The 24,236-nt window shown below is 48.9% G+C and overlaps 2 protein-coding genes across 2 annotated transcripts; both read left to right on the top strand.

Annotated features, from left to right (window-relative positions):
* Window positions 1-12,728: 12,728 nt before the first annotated feature.
* Window positions 12,729-14,926, top strand: LOC124296612. Its single transcript, XM_046746653.1, has 4 exons — window positions 12,729-13,209; window positions 13,607-13,766; window positions 14,252-14,557; window positions 14,830-14,926. The coding sequence occupies exons 1-4, from the start codon at window positions 12,729-12,731 to the stop codon at window positions 14,924-14,926; spliced, it is 1,044 nt and encodes a 347-aa protein (XP_046602609.1).
* A 1,187-nt stretch (window positions 14,927-16,113) lies between these two features.
* On the top strand, window positions 16,114-23,696 carry LOC124296611 (mucin-2-like). The gene is made up of 5 exons (XM_046746652.1): window positions 16,114-16,365; window positions 18,596-18,660; window positions 22,235-22,446; window positions 22,670-23,192; window positions 23,594-23,696. Exons 1-5 carry the CDS (start codon window positions 16,114-16,116, stop codon window positions 23,694-23,696), a joined length of 1,155 nt encoding a protein of 384 aa, XP_046602608.1.
* The last annotated feature ends 540 nt before the right edge of the window (window positions 23,697-24,236 follow it).

Raw genomic sequence — 24,236 nt, 5'->3', positions numbered from 1 at the left:
ATAGATGGGACGCGAGGGGTGAGATCATGTCGGAATTCCTGGCCAGACTCGACCTCTGGCCCATAAACACGGGAGACGCCCCAACCTGGAGCAGGGAAGCCACTGGCGCGAAGTCGATCATCGACATTACGGTCGGCAGCCCCGGAGTAGTAGCCGAGGTACAAGGATGGACGGTCCTCGAAGAAGAGAGCCTGAGCGACCATCGCTACATCTACATGAAATGGGTGGCGCACGGTGGAGCTCGGGCAACGGACAGAGGCGCCAGCCAGCGGTTTAGTGAGGGATGGGCCGCTAGGAAATTGGACAAGGTGGCCATGGCAGCCTGTCTCGACGCAGAGAAAGCTAAGCACAGACCTGGCCCAACCAGGACCGGCAAGTCGGAGGTGGACGCTCTCATGGACACCATCACCAGGGCATGCGATGCGGGGATGCCAAAAAAAGGCTACAACGCGGCAGGACCGCCGTTCACTGGTGGACCAGCGAGATCGCCCAACTCCGACGCGACTGTATCAGAGCCAGGCGACGTATGCAGAGAGCACGGGCTAAAGGCGAGGGCAGCGAGGCGACAACCCTGGAATATAGGTGCGCCAAAAAGAGCCTGAGAAACAAGATCAAAGCCAGCAAGGCCAAGTGCTGGGAGGAGCTATTGCAGGCGGTGGACGAGGACCCGTGGGGGCTGCCGTACAAGCTGGTCACCAAGAAGCTTGGGGGCCTGAGGCAACCAGACGACCCGACAACCGTTGAGAGGGTGCTAGATGAGTTGTTTCCAACTCAAGGGAGGACGACAAGCAGCACGCCCTGGTGTGACGACGATGGTCCCATCGAACCTTTTACCGAGGCGGAACTCGCCGACGCGGCAAAGAGGCTCGGTAGGGGAAAGGCGCCAGGACCTGACGGAGTGCCGAACGAAGCCTTGGCCGTAGTTGCCGAGTGCTACCCAGACGCGCTCCTCAGGGCCTATAACGAATGCGTCCGCGGTGGCGCATTCCCCGACAGGTGGAAAAGACAAAGGCTCGTCTTACTGCCTAAGGGGCAGGCTAAGAACGGAAAGGCAACGAAATACCGGCCCATTAGCCTGATCGACGCCGCCGGCAAAATGTTGGAAAGGCTACTGCACGCCAGGCTCGAGGCAGCTCTGGACACGTCGGGCGGACTAGCGGACAACCAGTTCGGCTTCCGCAGGGGTAGGTCAACCATCCAAGCCATTGACGAGGTTGTCGACATCGCCAGGAAAGCGAACGAGCGCAAAGGCCGCTTCGCTACCCCCTGCTTGTTGGCGCTTTTGGATGTCAGAAACGCCTTCAATGCGGTGGGGCACGAAGTTATCCTGGAAGCGTTGAAAAAGCGAAGGGACATGCCGGCGTACCTCCTGGGCATGGTCAAAAGTTACCTGGAAAACAGGCTACTCTTGTACCGCACCAGCGAAGGTGAGAGATCGCGCCGGCTGACGACAGGGGTCCCGCAGGGGTTGGTCCTCTGCCCACTCCTGTGGAACGTGGCCTATGACGACATGCTGCGGCTGAGAATGCCGGAAGGGGTGACAACGATCGGCTTCGCCGACGACGTAGCCCTGGTGGTGACAGCAAGGACGGTGGAGCTGCTCGAGAGCAAGGCCAACGAAGCAATCAGCAGTGCCTGGGCATGGCTGGCTGGCGTAGGGCTGGACTTGGCGGAAAGGAAGACGGAGATAGTGGTGATAACCAGGCGGCACTCGCTGAAGGTGAACCCTATCAAAGTCAAAGGGCACGAGGTGAAGCCTACTGACAGCGTGAAGTACCTGGGAGTGACCATCGACGCCAGGTTGAACTTCGTGGCGCACGTGCGGCAGGCCGCTAACGAGGCCATGGGCGTAGCTGCGGCCATTGGCAGGCTAATGCCTAACATGGGGGGACCGGCCCACGTAAAAAGGAAACTCCTGGCGAGCGTAACTTACTCCGTTGCACTCTACGGAGCCCCAGTGTGGGCCGACGCCCTATGCGTGGCGAGGAACAGGAGCAGACTGGAGGCTGCGGGAAGGGCCAGTGCACTGCGAGTAGTGTCGGCGTATCGCACTGTCTCGACACCGGCCGTTATGGTGCTGGCGGGCCTGATCCCGCTGCACTTGATGGCGGCCGAACGGAAGAGAATCGCGGAGGCGGAAGCGAGAAGCGGGGCCCGCAGCAAGGCGGCCAGGGCCAGATTGAGACGCGAAGAGCGGGTTAAGACGACCGAGGCATGGGACGTGGAATGGGGAGAGTCGGAGAAGGGGGCATGGACGAGGGAGGCGATACCTTCGGTAGCACCCTGGATCGACCGGAGGCACGGCCAGATGGAGTTTCACCTGACCCAAGGCCTAACGGGGCACGGGTGTTTCGGTACATACCTCCATCGGATAGGCAAGGAGACGACGACACGGTGCCACCACTACGAAGCCGCTGCAGACGATGCAAACCACACGTGGTTCGTATGCCCGGCATGGAAGACACCAAGGGAAGAAATGAGAAGCGCGACCGGACCGGTCGCGAACATCCGGGAGGTAGTGTGCGCCATGCTGAAAGGGCCGGAACAGTGGAGCGCGGTAGCTGACTACATCAGCCGAGTACTCCGCGACAAGGAGGAGTCCGAAAGGGTCAGAAGGGGCGAACAGCCAGGCAAAGGACCCAATCTGGGCACGCCCGCGCCCGCCATGGTATGCGGCTGCGACCTGGCCTACAGGCACGCCGTATGCTTCATGAGCGCGGGCTACCTCAGGGACGGTGCGACCGAACCCGACAGTGACACAACGAACGTCAGCGCGTTACAGGATGAGATCGTGCGCCTGGCAGCAAGGCACGCCGCAGAGGAAATCGGAAGCGAACCGCCCGCGGTCAGAGCAACAATGTCGGGCAGTGAGGGTGCAAGGGTCCGTATGACCTACGGGGATGTAAACTACGTAGGCAACAACCGGGCCATCTTGTACCTGAAACGCAGGTTCGGAGGCCAGCAAATGCTGACGAACTCGTGCAGCCCGCTGAATATGCAACCGCCGGGGCTAGACATTGTAATACTCGACGGCGTGGTCTTTACCGCCGACTGCCAATGCATCAGCTGGGCCGAACATGCGAGGATGTTCCCGCACTACAGGTCCACGGTGGATAAGGGGGTCACCTGCTCGGACTGGTGACTGGCCAGGACGCAGACGTCGCAGGTAAGTGTGCAGAAGCGTGGCTGGGGCCATGTAAGCACGGCCAGCAGCATGCTCTGCAGAAAACATTAAAAGTGCGCTGGAGGACGTGAAGTGGGACAAGTGACACAGACAAATAAACGATTTGGCAGGACATTATTGCAAAGCCAATCAGCGTAGCTTAGAAAGCTCAGTGACGGGAGACTAGGGTCACGGAGAGGTGAGCAAGTGTTGTGTGTAGTGCAAAGTGTGACTGCGGACAAGGTTACCGGAAGACAGACGGTTTTGATCGAATTCCGTGCCGTGAGCAGCCAGAACCGAGACAAGATGAAGGAAGGCGAGGGAAAGCTGACCGATGCGTGACTGCCTGGCCAAGATGGTCAACGCCACGATAAGGTAAGTGGGAGTGAGAGGCCAAGAGAACGGCCGGCCACAGGGACGGAGTGCAGTAATGCGAGAGCGGGTCCGCTCCGTCCTGGGCGACGAGCGGCGGAGGGGTTTTAGCCGGTAGAAATCCGGCACTATCCGACGACATCCACACGAACAACCGGATGTCTTTAGAAGATTTCCTCTTCGCCGCTAGAAAAAAAAAGGTCCCCCCCCTACGTCGGTTGTCACCTTGTCGTGGTGTAGGGGCTTGGCGGTCGCAATGAATCCAGAGGACCCAATGACTAGGGTCCTAAAGTCCCTAGTCAAAGGCGAGACTGGAGGAGCGACTATCACTAAGCACAACCGGCCCAGCCCCCCGAGGTTGGGTGAGGGAATAGTGAGGAATGAATGGGAAGCGAATGAATGGGATGTGGTCGAGACCTCTGAGGATATTCCTCCGAGACTAACCAAGGCCGGACTAGTAATCCGCCGACCAGGGCTGTAAAAAATGTCTGTACCTTTCCTGTGGGTTTCTAGGAATCCGCAGGTTTGAAGTGGGAAAACCGCTATTTGCAGCTGGCTGGAGCCAATCGGAGGGTTGAATCTTGGATCTCGGGCGCATGTATGGAGGATTACCTGATCAGTATTTCCTCATACCCGAAGCTGGTAGGGTATTTCCGGCAAGGTCTTACCCGAATGGGGGCCTACCCTGGTTCGGATTGACAGGGGAATCCCCCGGACAGAAGACCCTAAACAGGTAAGGGGGGAGGGGGGGATCGCATGGATAGGGCTGACCACCCGACAAGCTGAAAGCAGCTTCCGTGCGAGTACGGGGTTAGGGTTCTTTCCGGCGGGGACAGATGCTGCACCGCGGTGCAGCTGCCATGATGGCCGAACCGTCGTTAGACATAATTTACTACAATATGGCTCACTTTAACACAACAAATAAAATTGAGAAACAGATGGAGAACGAGGTCTTTGAGGTGGATCCCTTCGCCAGAAGGACTACCATCCACCGGACACCACCACAGCCCAAGCGGGTCACCACCTTGGAGGTGCAGACGAGGGAGCCGGTGCCTGTCCAGACGCCACTCATCCTTATCGACGCAGAGGCGCCGAGGGAGGCTGCGCAGAAGGGGGCGTTCGAGCTGAAGGGAGCGATCCCGAAAGCCAGGAGAGAGGGAGCAAGGACGATGAGCTACCCCGGAGAGGTAAGCCTGACCACCCGAAACGTGCAGGAGGTAAGCGAGAGGGAATCGCTGAAGGACCTGATTCCCCTTATTGAGGGCATGAAGGCCTTCACGGTGGCCCACAAGAATATCCACGTCGCCCTCAGAGAGGACGTGGCCAAGGCAGCCATTATCATCAGGCGAGTCGAGCGCGCTTGGAGCAGGATGGAGGAGGAGTGTGCCGGAACCAGAGTACCGCGGGAGACTGGGGACAAGGCCACGCAAACAGGGGCGCAGCAGCTGCAGCAGAACAACAGGAGGCAGCAGCAACAAACAAGAGGAAGGAGATCTCCCCCTCAACTGGAGCCGCGGAAAAGAGGCCGCGCCCGGAAGAACAGGGAGAGAAACCCCATCAGGAGGGCTGGAGCGAGGTGGTCAAGCGGGGCCGCCGCAAGGCAGCCGCCACAACGCCAGCAGCGCCAGTGGCGCCAACCAAGAACACGGCCGCGGCCCCCGCCAAGGAAAGGGGACCAAGGCCCAGGAAGCCTGTCAGGCCGGATGCCGTCCTGATTAGGACGGATGGGGGGAAAAATTACGCGGATGTCCTCAAGAAGGTAAGGGGCCAGGTGGACCCCGACAAGGTAGGTGCCTCTATTACGGCAGTCAGGAGGACCAGAGGCGGGGACGTCCTTCTTGAGCTCAAGGGCTCAAGCGGGGCACAGGCCCTGAAGGAGGCCGTCGTGGTGGCCCTGGGTGACCAGGTTAAAGTGACGACGCTGGAGCCGGCTATGACCATCGAGGTCCGGGATCTCGATGAAATCACGACGGCAGAGGAGACCAGGGCGGCCCTCAGCAGCGCCCTGAAAGCACCACTGGAGGGAGAGATCAGGCTGAGGAGCGGCTTCCGGGGCACGCAGACCGCGCTTATGCGTATCCCAGAGCGGACTGCCCGGAAGCTACTGGCGATAGGAAAGGTCAAGATCGGCTGGACCGCCTGCCGGATCCGTGAGAGGATCATGGTAGACAGGTGCCACAGGTGCCAAGGCTACGGGCACCATGCCGCCAAATGCCTAGGAATCGACAACTCCAACGCCTGTCGAAGGTGCGGTGAGACAGGGCACAAGGAGAAGGACTGCAAAAGGTCCAGCCCTCGGTGCATCGTCTGCACAAATGGTGGCGCAAGGGCCGACCATTTCGCCGGGAGCGGTCAGTGCAGGGCTTTCAGGGTAGAGCTGCAGAAGGCCAAGAACCGTCGGAACGGGAGGGCCATCGAGAGGGAGTCCCTTCCAGCGAAAACGCGGGCAGCAAGAGCGACCGGGGTGGAGCCAATAATGCTCTCCCCCACAAACCATGGAGTGACCTTCGGGCGGAGGCTCGACTCCTTCCCAAAATGGCAGGAGTAAGGGGAGACAACGCAGGATCCGGGGACAGGCCTGGGGTAGTAATACTCCAGGTCAATCTAAACCGGAGCCGCGCCGCCCAGGACCTGCTGACCCAGACCGCCGCTGCGCACGGGGCCGGGATACTGATAGTCTCGGAGCCCAGCGGCGCGGGAAAGCAGGGGAACTGGATGGTGGACCGGAGGGGGGACGCGGCGATACTAGCGACGAACAACCTCCCGGGCACCGTCACGCTGGAGGGAAGAGGGGAGGGGTTCGTCTGGGCGAGAACGAGTGGCTTAACCATATTCAGCTGCTATTTCTCGCCCAACGTCGCGCCCATCGACTTCGAGGCCCAGCTGGATAGCCTGGAGGCCAGCATCCGGACAGCGAGAGGCAGGATCATCGTGGCTGGGGACTTCAACGCGAAGTCCCCGAGCTGGGGGTCCTCGAAGCTGGACGCGAGGCGCCAGGCCGTTGTTGAATTCTTGGCAAGGCTCGATCCCCACCCCGTCAACGAAGGCGGCGCACCGACATGGCAGAGGGTGAGTACTGGCTCCAGCTCAGTCATAGACATCACGGCAGGTAGCCCGGAGGTAGCGGCTGAGTTGCAAGGGTGGAGGGTCCTGGAGGACGAAACCCTCAGTGACCACCGCTGCATCGCTATGAGATGGCTACCTGCCAAGCCTGGTAAACCACTGGGGAAGTGGCTCAACGGCGGGTGGACCGTCCATAGATTAGACAAGGAGGCCATGATGACCTGCCTCCGTAAGGAAAAGGAGGAGCAGGCAGACAATCCAGCTGACTCGGAGGTCGACAGGCTCATGAACACCTTGACCAAGGCGTGCGATGCGGGAATGCCGAGGAGAAGACCCTCTCTAGGCAGGACCGCCGCACATTGGTGGAACGAGAGGATCGCAGCGCTCAGGCGGGATTGCGTCAGGGCCAGGCGGCTGGCGCAGAGAGCCAGGGCTAGGGGTGGTGACTCGCAGAACGACCAGGCAACAGCGTACCGGCTAGCCAAGAAGGCCCTGAGGACGGAAATCAAGGCCACCAAGGCCCGATGCTGGGAGGAACTACTTCAAACCGTCGACGGGGACCCGTGGGGGCTGCCGTATAAGCTCGTCGCTAAAAAACTTGGCGGCCTTAGGCAGCCCGACGACCCGGAAACCGTGGAGAGGGTGCTAGAAGAGCTGTTCCCGGGATCCGCAAGGGCACCGTCCAGGCCAGGTAGAATGGTGGGGATGCCAAAACCTGAATTGTTTACCGAGGCTGAGCTCCACGAGGCCGCAAGAAGACTGGGCCGGGGCAAGGCGCCGGGACCAGACGGCATCCCCAACGAAGCGTTGTCGGTGGCGGTTGAGGCGTATCCTGACGCGTTCCTGAGGGCTTACAACAAATGCCTCGTTGATGGGTCGTTTCACATCAGGTGGAAGAGGCAAAGGCTGGTGCTGCTGCCGAAGTGGCAGCCCGTTGAGGGTGAGGTAAGGAAGTACCGGCCCATCAGCCTAATCGACACAGCAGGCAAGCTGCTCGAGAGGCTAATACAAGCCAGGCTCGAGGCAGCTCTCGAGGCATCAGGAGGGTTAGCTGACAACCAGTTCGGCTTCCGCCGGGGCAGGTCAACACTGCAAGCGATCGACGAGGTCATTTGCGTGGCTAGGAGGGCTTGTGAGCGAAAAGGAAGATTCGCCACCCCCTGCTTGGTGGCGTTTTTGGACGTCAAAAACGCCTTCAACGCAGTGGGCCACAACGTCATCTTGGAGGCCATAGAAGGAAGAAAGAGCATTCCAACGTACCTCCTGGGAATGGTCGGGAGCCACCTGGAGAACAGGCTGCTTCTGTACCGCACCAGCGAGGGTGAGGGAACGCGCCAACTGACAGCCGGAGTACCACAGGGGTCGGTACTCGGCCCCCTGCTGTGGAACATCGCGTACGACGACCTGCTCCGCATGGAAATGTCGGACGGAGTAAAGACAGTGGGCTTTGCGGACGGCGTGGCCCTGGTGGTAACGGCAAGAACGCCGGAACTACTAGAAGTCACAACGAATGAGGCAATAGCTAGAGCCTGGGAGTGGCTCTCTAGTAGAGGCCTGGACCTTGCGGAGAAGAAAACCGAGATTGTGGTTCTAACTCGGCGACATACGCTGAGGGTGAGTCCAATCACGGCGAAGGGTCACAAGGTTAAGCCAGTGGCCAGCGCGAGGTACCTGGGAGTCACGATAGACTCCAGGTTAAACTTCGCGAACCACATCCGGCTTGCAGCGGACAAGGCCATGAGGGTGACCACCGCCATCGGCAGGCTGATGCCAAACATTGGAGGACCAGCCTACAATCGAAGGAGATTACTGGCCAGTGTCGCGTACTCAGTGGCGCTGTACGGGGCTCCGGTGTGGGCTGACGCTATGGTATTCGCCAGGAACAGGGCGAGGCTTGACGCTGTAGGCAGGTGCTGCGCGCTGCGCGTTGTATCCGGATACCGCACAGTCTCAACGGCGGCGGTGATGGTGCTGGCTAACCTGGTCCCGCTCCACCTATTGGCAGTCGAGCGAAAAAGGATTGCAGCAGTGGAGACGGAGGGGCACTTGGGCAAAGCTGCAAGGAACAGGCTGCGACAAGAAGAAAGGGAGAGGACCCTCGGGAAATGGCAGGAGGATTGGAGTACCGAATTCAAAGGGGAATGGACTAGGAACGCCATCCCCACGCTTGCGCCATGGGTGGATAGGAGGCACGGCCAAATGGGGTACCATCTGACCCAGGGGCTTACGGGGCACGGTTGCTTCGGGTCGTATCTGGAAAGAATAGGCAAGGAGGAAGATGTACGGTGCCACCACTGCGCGGCCGAGTGTGACGACCCGGAGCACACCTGGTTCCGATGCCCAGCCTGGGAGGTCCCCAGAAGATACATGATGGAAACGATTGGCCAGGTAGATGGTATCCAGCAGGTGGTTGACAGTATGTTGCAGGCCCGGGCCAAGTGGGATGCGGCTGCCCGGTATATCACCGCTGTCCTTCAGGAGAAGGAAGATAGGACAGCAGCCCGGAAGACCTGTTGCGGGACTGGAGGCTAGACCGGTGGACAGGCTGAGGGGGGGGGGGGGGGGGGGGTCGGGTGCGCGTGTGATTTATCATACGCACACTCGGTGTGCTTCCGCAGCGGCGGCCTGCTGAAGGACCTGAAGGACGGGAATGATCACGAAACAGGGCACCCGGAGAAAGGTGGTATCGACGCCACGTTCAGAAGGGTGGAAGACTTGGCGGCCGACCACGCGACCAAACAGATCGGACGAGGGGAGCCCAGGCCTCCGGCTACCAGGCCAATGGAGGAGGGAGCGATGGTCCGGATGACCTACGGTGATGTGAATTACTTAGGTAATAACTAGTGGTGTGCGAATATCGTTCGAATCGAATCGAATCGAATATTACTATTCGATTCGAAATTCGAATCGAATAACTCGAATTTTCGAATTATTCGAAATTCGACGAATAATTCGAAAAATTTCGAATAATTCGAACAATTTGCGAATTATCGAAATATTACTGGATTTTCTATTGTTTCCAATTTAAATTCCATTACATCGTGTATCAAAATATTCTACTTACGAATAATATACTTTTCGATTAAAAATCAATTACCCGAAGCAAACAGTTGCTCAATTTCAATATATGTTCATCTCTGTCAGTAACAGAAAAAATCTAGATACTAATATTGGCAAGAAATCTTTTTGAAGTTTGATGAAGCCCTTTCGAACGCCACCAAGTTTGTCCAAATCGGTTAAGCCGTTCAAAAGTTATAAGCGGTTCACATACTTACACACACACACACATACGGGCACGTTCGTAAAAATGGTCGAAACAGCTTCGCAAGACCTCAGAACGTTGATATCTGATGAAAACTCGATTTTCGAAAATCGGGGTAATACCAATACTTTTCCAACTTTTGAAAATTTTCAATTTTCTTAGCGGGAAGTTAAAAATAATTAACTTAGTCATTTTCTTCTTTTATATCGCTACAATTTGCAATTTATCATCCAACAAAGCAGTAGAAACAACGACAGATAGCGTGAACTCGCACTCGAACGCATTTGAATCGAACCTATCTTCAGGTCTCTTCCCCCTCTCGATAGTATTTTACTTCGGAAGTCGGGCGACTTAGTCGGCTATTTACGGTAGCCTTTGGTGATCAGCTGAGCAGAATATATACAAACAAGCTTTCCACTAAACGTTTTCAAACGTATGTTTTGTACTATTTAAATGATTAATTATTTAATCTAAGTGTTCAATAAAAGGTAATTATAAAATACGTATTAATTATTTCAAATTGTTATAATATTGATAATAATTGTAAAATAATTATACTAACGACAAAAATTAGGAGTAAAACTTAAGCTGACGTTTGTATGTTTAACCTTAAATTTTAATGAAAAATAGAAAATTAAGAGCCACTTAATCTTAACAATATTTAAATATTATAATTATAATAACTGATATAAAAGCACGATAATGATAATGAATCATCTTTATTCTAAGAAAATTAATTCTCTTTAAAGGTTATCTGGATAATTACAAATAAAATACTATGTCCGAAGAGGAAATTGAAATTTTTCCAACATTATTTCCAATGACAAATGAATATCGAATGAATATCGACAACAGCGATACTGAAAATGAAGGTGATAGTAATGGTGATAATACTGATAATGAAGATGATGGTAATAGTGATAATGAAGGTGATAGTAATAGTGATAATGAAGGTGATGGTCATCCCTCTGAACAGGTGATGGAAGATGACAGCGATAATTCTCCTCGTAGCGTTGCTTGGACATATTTTAGGCGAGATAAAGAAAATATTAAGAAAGCTATTTGCAACATTTGTGCCCAAGTTCTCAAATTACCGACAGGTAGTGTTAGTTTAAATTGATTAATGTTTTTGTTAATGACGTTCATGCTCTGTGCTGAAGTCAAACGATAAATATCTTTGTACAAAATTTTTTTGAGTTTTGAAATTAATAATAATAATCAAGAAATATAAATAAGTCGTTGGTTTGGCGTCCATGATTATTGGTGATTAAATTTGACAAATCTATCGTTTCTAACCTTGTAAATTGTACTAAGGTTACTCGTTTTCAGTATGATGAAAAATGAACTTGAATAACTTTAATTATACCATGCAAAACATTAAATATTAAATTAAAACATTCCATAACATCGTTTTTTAAATGCAAATCGTTAAACTACATATTTTAAAGAGTAGATTCTATTTTGAAATTAAATAAATAAATAAATAAATAAGATTGTATACTAAAAATTTAATTTTTAATCGCTAATAACTCTTCAAAACTACTGATCACGAGTTTCCAATTTTTGAGAGAAATTATCATACAATTAAACTTATCGAAACTCAAAAATATAACTTTTTATAAACTATTATGTTTCACCCATGAACCTCCTTAACTTTTGAGAATAAGTTATAAAAAGTTTTTAATTTTGGAGCAAAGATAGATCCAGCATTAGTCTCAAGCATGATCGTCATTAATCGTAAAAATATAGTTATCAATTCGTATTTGTACAGGAACAACTTCACCAATGTTCAATCACCTTCGTGCTCAACATAAGGATATTTATAAAGTATGTATTGAAGAGCGGAATAAAAGCGCAAGAGTTCAGATAGTAATCAAGACCAAGAAGGAAAAGAAAAAAGAAGAAAAAAAAGCACAATGACAAAAGCAGAAAAACAGGAAATTGATCAACTAATTATGGAAATGATAGCCATCGATTTGAAACCATTTTCCTGCGTAGAAGATCGAGGTTTCAAAAACCTATTAAAAAAGTTAACTCCCGATTATGAGCCACCATGTAGGACCACTTTTTCACGCAGTCTTGCTCCGATTTTATACCACAAAACAAAACAGAGGCTAATTAATGACTTGAAACAAGATTTAGAATTGGGTATAATGAGCCTATCATTTACCACCGATTGTTGGAAATCAAGAGCCAACGATTGTTACATATCTTTAACTCTACATTACTTAACTGTTGACTATGTTCCTAAAAATATAATGTTAAATATCGAGCAGTTATTGGATCGTCATACTGGCAGCAATCTTAAAACACACTTGAAGAAAATGATGGACGAGTGGGATTTATCAGATATTGAGAATATCCCGATATTTTTCATTACAGATAATGCTCGAAACATATCATTAGCGACTCCTCAGTTGAGCGACAGCCACCTATACTGCTTCGCGCATACTCTTCAACTTGTGTTGAAAGCTGCGGAATCGCATACTCCTGGTGTCGGAGAATTATTAGCCAAGGTAAATTTGATCATTAATTGTAAATTTAGGTTTATTGTACTACTAAAACCAAAAGAAGGCATAAAAAACTTTTTTTCAATTAACTTGGATATTAAAAACGTGAGAATATGTACTCACGACATAAAAAAGAATTTGTTTTTTTTACCCACTTTCGGCTGTAGTTACGCAATATATTAGTTTACCAATTATTAACGTTTAAGCTTCCATTCCATTCCAGTTTCGAAAAATTGCCGGCCATTTTCATCGGTCGGATCCAGCACGACAGAAATTCGAAGGGGCTCAAAAGGCGCTAAATTGTGAACCTTTGCAGTTGGTTCAAATGGTGGTCACCAGGTGGAACTCAGAATACGAGATGTTGGAAAGGATGCAAAGACTTCAAAAACCTTTGTCTCACGTTCTTGCTGATTCTACCGACATTGAGTCTGTATCTGGTATCGAATGGTCTCAAATAAATTGCTTACTGAAGGTAATGAAGCCGTTATATGACGCCACACAAATATCATGTGGAGTTAAATATCCGACTTTATCAATGGTAAAACCATTGCTGTTTGGGATAACAAATGGTCTGAATAGTATCGAATTTGACTACGACGATGCATCGGAAATGAGACGAGAATTTATAGATAATATCTTGAATGGTCTAGATGTCAGATTTTGTGAGGTTGATCGTGATATTATTTTTAAAAAAAGCACTTATCTGGATCCCCGGTACAAAAATTATTTTTACAAAGAAGAGGAAGTAAAAGAAATAGAAGATGATATAAAGCTCGAAATTATGAGATTCTTGATGCCAGACAATGATTCTCATGAACTTAATGTTTTGACCAGAGAACGTAAGTTTTTACAATGAGTCACTCACTTTTTGAGATTACTTTTTTGATACAAATTTGTTTATTTTTATACTGTATGTTTATTTTTTTTACATATATCATTGATTCAAAATTTCGTACAACCAAATTAGGAAATCATTTACGTTAAAATTCGTAATTGAAATTAAAAAAATTTACCGATTGTACCTTTTTTTAGCTAAAAATACTTTACCTAACAAATAGATAAAATTAATTGCTTTTGCAACCAAATGTATTTTGCTTTTTTCTTTTAATGCGTCATGATAAATACATTTTTTTACGTACTAAATCTTAACTTACAATTAATCAGAAAATTAACATTCGACTCAATCAGAAAATAATGTTAATAAATATACAATGATTTATTTATTTTAAATTTCAGATAGTGGAAACCAGTATTCGGGATTTTGGAGTTTCATGAAACGACCAACAATTAACGCACGAGAAAAAAATTTAGAGACTTTGCGTAATGAAATATTGCAGGAAATGGTGGTGTATCTAAACTGTGGTTTGATAAATCCTCAGCAAGATCCACTTATTTGGTGGCGACAAGAAAAAAATAAATATCCCCGATTATCACTTATGGCGAGAAGATATTTAGGAGTACCTTGTATTTCTGCTGAAAGTGAAAGATTATTTTCCACTGCTGGTGATATTGTATCTGATAAACGAACTTCATTATCACCAGATTCAGTATCGTATTTATTATTTTTGTTAATAGTTTAAATAAAATGTATATTAATTGTTAATTTCTTATTTGAATATTGAACATAACAAACTCCGAATTCAAAATATTCGAAAATTTGCTAATTATATAATAATTCGCGAATAATTCTGAAAAAATTCGAATTATTCGAAATTTTTCGAATTATTCGAAACTTTTCGAATTATTCGAAATTTTTCGAATTATTCGGGAACTTTCGAATAATTCGAATTTTCGAATTATTCGATTCGAGTTTCGAATCGAATATTAATATTCGATTCGGAACGAATAATTCGTAAGTTCGAATTATTCGCACACCCCTAGTAATAACCGGGCCATCCTCTACTTCAAGAGACGGTATGGGGGGACTCAGCAGCTGGTCAATTCGACCAGCCCGCTGAAAATGCACCCCCCCTGGCGTGACGCGGTGGTGCTGGACGGGACAGTGTTCACCGCCAACTGTCAGTGTGGCAGCTCAGCGGAGCACAAGCGTATGTTCCCGCACTACCGCACTACCGTGGAGAACGGGGCCACCAAGTCCGACTGGAGGGTGACGGTGGAGGCGGCTAAAACCGGCGTGACAGCGCAAAGGGGACACCACATCCGCACCGCGCAAAGCATGCTAGTGAGGTGCGGAAACAGTGAGGTGAAAGGTGACGCATGGAGGGGATGTACAAGACAAGGTGCGCGAAGACACCCCCCCACGAACAGGTGAACTAGTGCAAGTGGACACATCGTAGATTAGATTAGACTAATAGGAATAGGTGACTAGGCTGTCTGATGAACTGATTAAACAACAACAGCCAGTAAGATAGGAGCGCATACAAACTAGCGTAAGAACTTCAGTTGGACGGTAGCGTATGGTTTAGAATAAGTAAATAGGATAACAGTAATATTAGCAGGGACATGGTGCGCGGCAGCCTGGCTGAACAGGGCGGTGCCACGCCACAAGAGGAAGTGAGAGGCCATGAAAACAGGCCGGCCACAGGGACGGGGTGAAGTAATGCGAAAGCGGTTCCGCCTCGTCCTGGGTGAAGAGCGGCGGAGGGGTTTTAGCCGGTAAAAATCCGGCACTACCCGATGGCATCCACAAGAACAACCGGATATCTTTTGAAGATTTCCCCTTCGCCGCTGAAACAAAAAAAAAAAAAAAAAAAAAAAAAGGTTAGGTCCCCCCACAGGGTCGCCACCTTGTCGTGGTGTGGGGGGCTTGAGGCTCGCCGTGATGAACTGTTGGAGCGATGCCGGCAGGGCCTTCGCGTCCCAGTAGGTTCTACCTTGCCGGCAAGGTCCACAGGGAGCGGAGAGTGACTAACGGTAACTTAAGGGAGGGACCCTGAAAAAAACCCGTGATGGAAGAGGAATTAAGAATAACAGTTACGGCACAAAGGATCAGTGCCCTAATGCCGGCGGGGAGCGATGGTAAGCAAGCAGGCCACACTCCGTCATCATATGACTGCAAGAAAACATGCATACACACTAACAACAGGAGGCGTAGTGGTATTTCCCCACAAAAAAGCCCGGATAGGTACTATACCTTGGACAATGTCACCATCCCAAGTCCAGAATATAGTACATCGATAAGACAACAAGAAGAGGAAGAGTCGTCCATGGAGGAATGGTTGAGCCCAAAAAATGCGATACGAAGGGCAAACGCGGTCATAGAGCAACTGCTAGATATTGGTCAAAAGGTTCGCTAAGCTTACGGGCGAAGCGTTAACCTCAAGAGGGAGGAGCGGGCGGAGGCTGACAACCTGTCCGCTAGACTAAATCAAGAACTGATGGACGCGATCAACTGTCCAGAACCGGAGGAAGAGGTCGAGAGGGTCCAGACACTGATCATGGGCTGGCCGAGCAGAATTGGGGCAGTTATGTTTACTGTCTCAGAATCCAGGCGTTTCAGCGGGAAGATCATTAGCAAGATGGAGCAGCTAAGGGATCATGGTCAATGGACCATAAACAGGTGGAGCGAGAACGCGCCGCTGGATTTGACCGACGAAGAGATACAGGAGAAAAGAACCTCCTAGACGGTTCCAGAGAGCAGGCGACCGAAGCGTAAGAATCACTTGGAAAGCGACGGCAGTTGGGAGGATGCGAGGGAGAACCCAGGGGGCCAGGTACACAAAAAGATACGGGACACAGTGGCGAACGTCAGGGGGTCACACCCCCCGTCCCCCACGCTGGAAATGGAGATGCAAGAAGCGGAGTCACCCCAAACGAGCAGAACACCCAGCCAGGTAGCAACAACTACCACCGGGGGATCGGATAGACAGACGACAACGCCCGCCCCGATAGGACCCACACTGAACGAGGAGGAGCCGCGGGAAAAAAAAAGGAAAGAAAGTGAAAGAAGAACGGTGATGATCCAGGCTGAGGGTAGGACCTACCTAGACCTCACCACGGAACTTAAGAAAAAAATCCGGACCGATGACATCAAGGTTGTGACGTTGCACCTAGAGTGCAAGTCACAACAAACCCCAAACCCGCGGGGAAGAGCCGAACGGGTGAGTCCCGTCCCATCGGGAAACACCCGAAGGTAACCGAAGCCCACCGACGCTCGGCTGAGCCGAGCGCCAGCGAGCAGTACGACCACGGCCTGCGAAGCAGCAACAAGTCAAAAGGAGAGAAATCCACGAGAAGCGAAGAGGGCGAGCTAGAGAGAGAGAGAGAGAGAGAGAGAGAAAACGAGAGAGACACCGACACTCACACCGTTACACATACACCATTACCCACACACGCCGACGACACCAGGTTAGCCTGCATTCTACAGCCGATCTGCTCCTCCCCTCGCAATACCAACCCTTTCTACCTCACACTCCCCGTCACACTACACCACCCCCCCCGCAATACCGACCCTTCTTACCTCACACTCCCCGTCACCCTACACACTGCCCCCCCCCCTCCGCGCGCGTATCTATAAGTTAGGATTAAGTGACGCTAAGGGCTGAGGCGTGATCAGCCCCCGTTAAAGTCTACAACCCTTTTGTACCTTTCGTAGTTTAAGTCGACTCACCCCCCCCGATCGCAACACATGTACCCCCCCCCCCTTCACAAATATACACACCAAGTTTTACCTATTCTATCGGCCCCGACTTTCTCGCCCCGTCTCTAATTGTTCCCCCCTTCCACAGTATTAGTGCGGACTCAAAACCCGTCACAAATTGGCGCCCAACGTAAATTACCCACATTTTTACCCCAAATCCGAACAATTAAGAGACAAAACACAGGAATAAACGCTAACAAAGTACACATAGATTCACGAAACAAAGCTACACAGTCACGAAAATTCGAATAAAGACAGTTGAACACACACACTACCAAACACGATACACACAATGGCAGACCAAGGACACAGAGAACCGCAAGGCCTAGCGCGCGAACACATGGACATACACACACCCGAACGCAACCAAAACAACTCGACACAGAGCGAGCCGCGCGCGACACGAGATCAACAAACGCCGACCCAACCACAGGAAATAAATAGACGACACACGATAAACTCACCAAACGCAATAAATATAATTGATGCAGCTATCATAGAGAATACCCACAACTTACATAGTACACAAATCCAACATCAAGAAAGCCCAGAACCAACAAATCCCACACAAACATACAATACAATCCCAACACCTACACACACGCAAACTAACACGGTAACAACCAGTCAAACGAACCGACACTTCACGGGAACAGACACATTTTTAGCCACCAACACACGTAACACACGACTTATACAAAACCTGATAGACCTCGGAGCACTACCAAGCGACAGAAACGAATACGAAGACCCACACATATACAGCACACAGTCAATACACCCCACAAACAACCAAAACACGACACACCTAAACCACACACCAAGCCCGAACAGCACATACTGGAATCAGCCAGCAATGGCAATGAAAACAATACAAACATGGAACATAAAATACTCAGGAAACACAAACGAAGACATAGACGAATTTTTACAAAATCTCCGCGACTACCAAACGGGATATGAAATACACGATACACAATTAATCAACAACCTCAGCCCGATACTCGAAGGTGACGCAAAAAACTGGTACAGATTAAATAGAGGCAAATGGCGAACACTGGAAGAATTCGAAAGAGACATTACACACGCATTTCAATACATACAACATAGGGACAGACTGGAACAAAAAATCAAAAACTACGTACAAGGACCAACACAAAAAATTACACAATTCCTAATACAATTTAGAACACTACTATCACAACTAAAACCACCATACCACCCACGAACACAATTAGACTTGGCATACAGAAAAATGAAAATAGAATACAAGGCATACATAAAACCATACGACTTCGCGAACTTCGACCAACTGGAAATAGCCGCGAAAGAATGGGAAGCAAACATCGAATGGGAAAACACAAGACAAACAATATTAAATAACTACACACACCCACGAGAAACCTACACACACCAAACACACCACACACAATACATCCCATACAAGTACGCACAAACACAACCCCGCCCAGCATTACTCCCAACACCAAATATACCACCGGCACTCACAGACAACATACGACGAAACCAAACAAACCAAAACACGCAACAGACTCGATACCCCGCAATCACGTATAACTCACCACACTACACTCAGCAACAAACACAAACGAACTCAAACACAGGCACAACACCACGCAGATGCTTTAACTGCAACCAACCCGGACACTTCAGATGGCAATGCACACAGGTACAGAACCAGGGAAACGAGTAAGGGTTGACCCAGCAAGGGTGGAGGGCAACCCCACAAACAACACAAACACACCCGAGACAGTAGCACCTACAACAGATAACAACAGAACGGAAAGTAGATTTCACATCAGAATCGAAATACACGGTCACGAATTTAACGCATTAATAGACACAGGCGCGACACACTCATACCTAGGCGCAGAAGTAATACAAATACTACACAACACAGACACACCAATAGACGACACGCCCGACAGAACAGCTACAATGGGAAACGGAACACAGGTGACGATAGAAGGAGCAGTAACACTCCCAATACGCCTCGGCAACATAACAAAAAAAATTAATTTCGGATTAATACCAAACTTAGGCTCGCAATGTATCATTGGGAACAGCGGCTTAATGAGATTTGGAATACAAATAAATTATGGAAAAAACACATGGTCACTTATAGACGACCCACAGACACACTACCATATGCAAGCCAGACCACAAGAACTACCAACACCACTCAAAGAATACATACAAATACATGAAACACGAAAAATACGACACCAATCAACACAAACACACACAAAACAAGCAAAAGCAGCAGAAAAATTAGAAGCAACGAAACAACAAACGAACCCGAAAACAACAGAAAGACACGAAAACACAGAAAAAACAACCATAAAACAAAAGCCACTAACACCAACACTACCCAGCACAAAGACACCACCGGAAAACACCCCCCCAAAAGACAACCCACAGAACACACAAATCACAAATCAAAAAATCATACCCACAAACGCACAAACAACAGGCGACACACAAACTGACAAAGAAACCGAACCACAGATATGCGCAGGAATACAAAAACTCACACAATCACAACACACACAACCACAGACGACAATACAGCAGAAAATCTCAACACTACCAGGCCAACTCGGCCTAACACACCTAATCAAACACAAAATAGACACACAAGGACACGCACCCATAAAACAAAGATATTATATGGTATCACCAAAAATTAGAGAAGCCATCCACACAGAAATAGACAAAATGCTAAGAGAAGACGTGATAGAACCATCAGAAAGTGAATGGTCGAGCCCAATTGTCATGATAAAAAAGCCAAATAACACATATCGCTTCTGTTTAGACTTCAGAAAAGTAAACTCAGTATCAAAAAAAGACGCATACCCACTACCATACATGACAGCAATATTAGACAAACTACGGACAGCACAGTACATATCAAAAATCGACTTAAGCCAAGCATACTTCCAAATACCACTCGACGAAGACAGCAAACACATGACAGCCTTCACAGTCCCGGGAATGGGCTTATTTCAATTTAAAAGAATGCCATACGGACTGACAGGCGCACCGGCGACATTCCAAAGACTACTAGACAGACTCATAGGCCCAGAATGCGAACCATATGCATTCGCATACTTAGACGACATAATAATAGTAACACAAACATTTGACGAACACTTACAAAGACTAGAACAAATACTCAAAAGAATTACAGACGCGGGACTAACAATAAACCCAGAGAAGTGCGAATTCGGATGCGCACAAGTAAAATATCTCGGATACATAGTAGACAGACACGGACTACACATAGACCCCGACAAAACACAACCCATAGAAAGCTACCCAAGCCCAAAAACAATAAAACAATTACGGAGACTAATTGGCATGGCATCATGGTACAGACGCTTTATACGTAACTTCGCACACATTACAGAACCACTGACACGACTACTGAAAAAAGACCAGAAATGGCACTGGGGAGAAGAACAAGAAAACGCAATGAACACAATCAAACACGCACTCACATCACCACCCACACTCGCATGCCCAGACTACACACAAACATTCACACTATAAACAGACGCTAGCGGAACAGGGATAGGTGCCGTACTAACACAATCTCTCGATGACGAAGAGCATGTAGCAGCATACGCTAGCCGTGCGCTAAGCGAGGCAGAACGTAAATACTCCACCACTGAGAGAGAATGTTTGGCGGTACTCTGGTCCATAAAAAAATTCAGACCATACGTGGAAGGATACCATTTTAAAGTTATTACAGATCACCACGCACTGAAGTGGCTTAGAGAATTTAAAAACCCCACAGGCCGACTTGCACGATGGGCACTAGAACTATTAGAATACGACTTTGACATTACACACCGAAAAGGTACAATGCACGACGTACCAGACGCACTTTCAAGACGACACGAAGACGAAGAACACATAGAAACAATAGAAGACACGACAGACAAATGGTACACATACAAGAAAACACAAGTACAAACACGCCCAGAGAAAAACGAATCATGGCGAATCAGAAACAATCAACTATACTTCCACCGCCCTAACCCCCTACACTCAAACCTCCTACCAGACACAAACCCATGGAAACTAGTAATACCCAAAGACAAAATGACACACATACTACACGAAAATCACGACGTAACACAAGCAGGCCACTTAGGGATCGAAAAGACATACCAAAGAGTAGCCAAAGAATATTATTGGCCAGGGATGTACAGAGACACAGTAAACTACATAAAAAAATGTGACACATGCCAAAGAATAAAAACAATACAAGCGTGACCGGCAGGGCTAATGGGTACTAGAATAATTGAAGAACCGTGGACAGTAGTAGCCTCAGACATCATGGGCCCACTCCCACTATCAAAGCAAAAAAACCAATACATCATAGTTTTCGAAGACCTATACACCAAATGGGTGGAAATTATACCGATACGCAAAGCAAACGCAAAAACAGTAGAACAGACATTCCACTCACACGTAATATCACGATGGGGTACACCACGCATACTACTAACAGATAACGGCACACCATACATAAACAAACTCATACGCGAACTGACACAAAAATTCAATATAAGACACGCAACAATCCCCCCATACCACGCACAAGCCAACCCCGTAGAACGAGTCAACAGAACCGCTAAAACAATGATCCAAGCCTACGTAAACAACGACCACACAGAATGGGACATACACTTACAAGACTTACAATTTGCAATCAATACATGTACACACACATCAACTAAACACACATCAGCCTTTTTGAACCTAGGAAGGGAATTAAATCCTACACAATGTCTAAGAAATCAATTAGAGAACGACGACGAAATAGAATTACAAGACACAGACAGATGGACAGATCACCTGAGACGACTACAAACACTTAGAGACGAAGTACAGAGGCACTTAATAGAAGCAAACGAAAAACAAGCACACTACTATAACCTACGAAGACGAGACATTCAATTCAAGGAAGGAGACAGAGTACTGAAAAAGAACCATACACTCTCATCCGGGCCAGAAAGAACGGCAGCAAAGCTAAGTAAAAAATTCATAGGCCCATACATAATCACTAAGAAAATCTCACCCACAATATACGAATTGACAACAGAAAGCGATAAAAATATAGGAAAATGTCACATAGAAGACCTAAAATTATATACATAATCAAATAAGCAATAAAAGAACCACGCCCGATAACACATCTCGAAAATAAACTAACATGTGTATTCACCCCACAGAACACAGCATGGAAAACAAACAACCGAGAATACCGGCCCTGATGACACTGCGACTGACGAGACCGACGACAACAACAACAACAAACACAGAGAGAACACCACTACTACAAACACCAGGACAGGCCCCACACCCACACAGATACGGACGCGACGGCACACACCAGACAGAGACCCGACGAACTCTACTACCGACGCCCACCACACACATACAGGTAACAAACACCGCCACGACAACAACACACATAACAACCATTGCACCCACAGCCACCCAGAGACACTCACAAACACACACAGTTACACTCTCCGGACCAAGGCAATGCCCAAAATGCAACGGGCTGGTTCGGGACACTAAATACCCACAACACGTACAAACCTGCACACAAACTAACACAGACACACAACACCCAGCACAAATTGTCACACACCCACCAACAGTCACCCAAACCACACGAACCACAACCACGCACACGACTACACACCCACCCACCAAGAAACAAACACCCCACACAACCACACACCCCACATCGACACCAACACCACGACACACACCACCCCCCGCATCACCCCCTCTATGGACACGCACCAGACTCACGAGACCACAGACAACAGAAGACAGGATCCTACAAACATTCGCCAACATGGACACACACACAGAACCGACGAAGATAAGACAGACGTACAAAAAACACATAGGACCACCCCCAGAAATAATATCAATAATTGCTAACCTACAAGCGACAAGCACCCTGGACGACGAACTACGGGCACAAAGAGACAGATACATGACCAGACGGGCACACCAACATACAAACACAGACGAGACAGAAGCCAGCACCTCCACACCCCAACCACACACCAACCACACACCACACATCAAACAGCACCACACAAAATACAACCCTCAAACACACCAGACACCGACACCGACACAGACTCCACCACCTCCACCGCAGAGACAGTTATACACATCGAAACAACACACACAACCACGCCACAGACACAAACGACGGACGACGACACAGACAATAACACCGACACCACCTCACTCACCGACACAGACGAACATACACAAACACCCCAACCAACCACACACACCACACGGGACTCAAGACGATACAAAAAACGAAAAACAATACGTAAACAGAAAAAAGAACAAAACAGAAAACACTAGACAAACTGACAACACCAAACGGACGGACGAACAACGACGCACACACAACACGGGACGCAATACGATACAAAAAAAAAAGAAGGACAAAACAGAAAACACTAAATACACTGACAACACCAAACCGACGGACGAACAACGACGGACGGAGGCCAAAGAAACAGAACACAACCCAAAAAACTCCAACGCAGAACCACGGAGAAGCAACCACGAGCCACAAGGAACAAGGAACAACGCAAAAACTCACCAAGACCCACACCGACGAGAGCCACCGAACCGAAACCAAAAATTTAAGTACAAATAAATTAAGAAAAACACCCGAGTTAGTACAAAATAATATAAGAATAGGATAAGTTAGTATAAGAGAAAAAAAAACATAATTTTGACAAATACACAAGAGACCAAGTAGAATAAGTAGATATAAGACAACCAACAACCCCACACCCAACGCACACCCCGCAAATACAACCCGACCCACATCCCCTAACCCCGACAGATCGGAGCAGACGACCACAGAAAACACAGACGAAATGACCACAAAACCCGCCACCGAAGCCGGCTCACCCTATAGGCCTCGCCCCGCGTGGGGAGGGGGGAGTTGTGACGTTGCACCTAGAGTGCAAGTCACAACAAACCCCAAACCCGCGGGGAAGAGCCGAACGGGTGAGTCCCGTCCCATCGGGAAACACCCGAAGGTAACCGAAGCCCACCGACGCTCGGCTGAGCCGAGCGCCAGCGAGCAGTACGACCACGGCCTGCGAAGCAGCAACAAGTCAAAAGGAGAGAAATCCACGAGAAGCGAAGAGGGCGAGCGAGAGAGAGAGAGAGAGAGAG

This window comes from Neodiprion lecontei, chromosome 1 (genome assembly GCF_021901455.1).
Source record: "Neodiprion lecontei isolate iyNeoLeco1 chromosome 1, iyNeoLeco1.1, whole genome shotgun sequence".
Classification (NCBI taxonomy): Eukaryota; Metazoa; Arthropoda; class Insecta; order Hymenoptera; family Diprionidae; genus Neodiprion; species Neodiprion lecontei.
This window is presented reverse-complemented; position numbering and strand designations above follow the sequence as displayed.

Excerpts from the sequence above, each read along its gene's own strand:
- LOC124296612 (XM_046746653.1), top strand. The coding sequence starts at position 12,729 with ATGTTGGAAAGGATGCAAAGACTTCAAAAACCTTTGTCTCACGTTCTT. Across the intron at positions 13,767-14,251 it reads CAGCAAGATCCACTTATTTG|TAATAACCGGGCCATCCTCT; the intron begins GTGGCGACAAGA and ends GCACACCCCTAG. Across the intron at positions 14,558-14,829 it reads GCGCAAAGCATGCTAGTGAG|GGACATGGTGCGCGGCAGCC; the intron begins GTGCGGAAACAG and ends TAATATTAGCAG.
- LOC124296611 (XM_046746652.1), top strand. The coding sequence starts at position 16,114 with ATGGAGATGCAAGAAGCGGAGTCACCCCAAACGAGCAGAACACCCAGC. Across the intron at positions 16,366-18,595 it reads TCCGGACCGATGACATCAAG|GCACAACACCACGCAGATGC; the intron begins GTTGTGACGTTG and ends ACTCAAACACAG. Across the intron at positions 23,193-23,593 it reads CCACCTCCACCGCAGAGACA|AACCACGGAGAAGCAACCAC; the intron begins GTTATACACATC and ends ACTCCAACGCAG.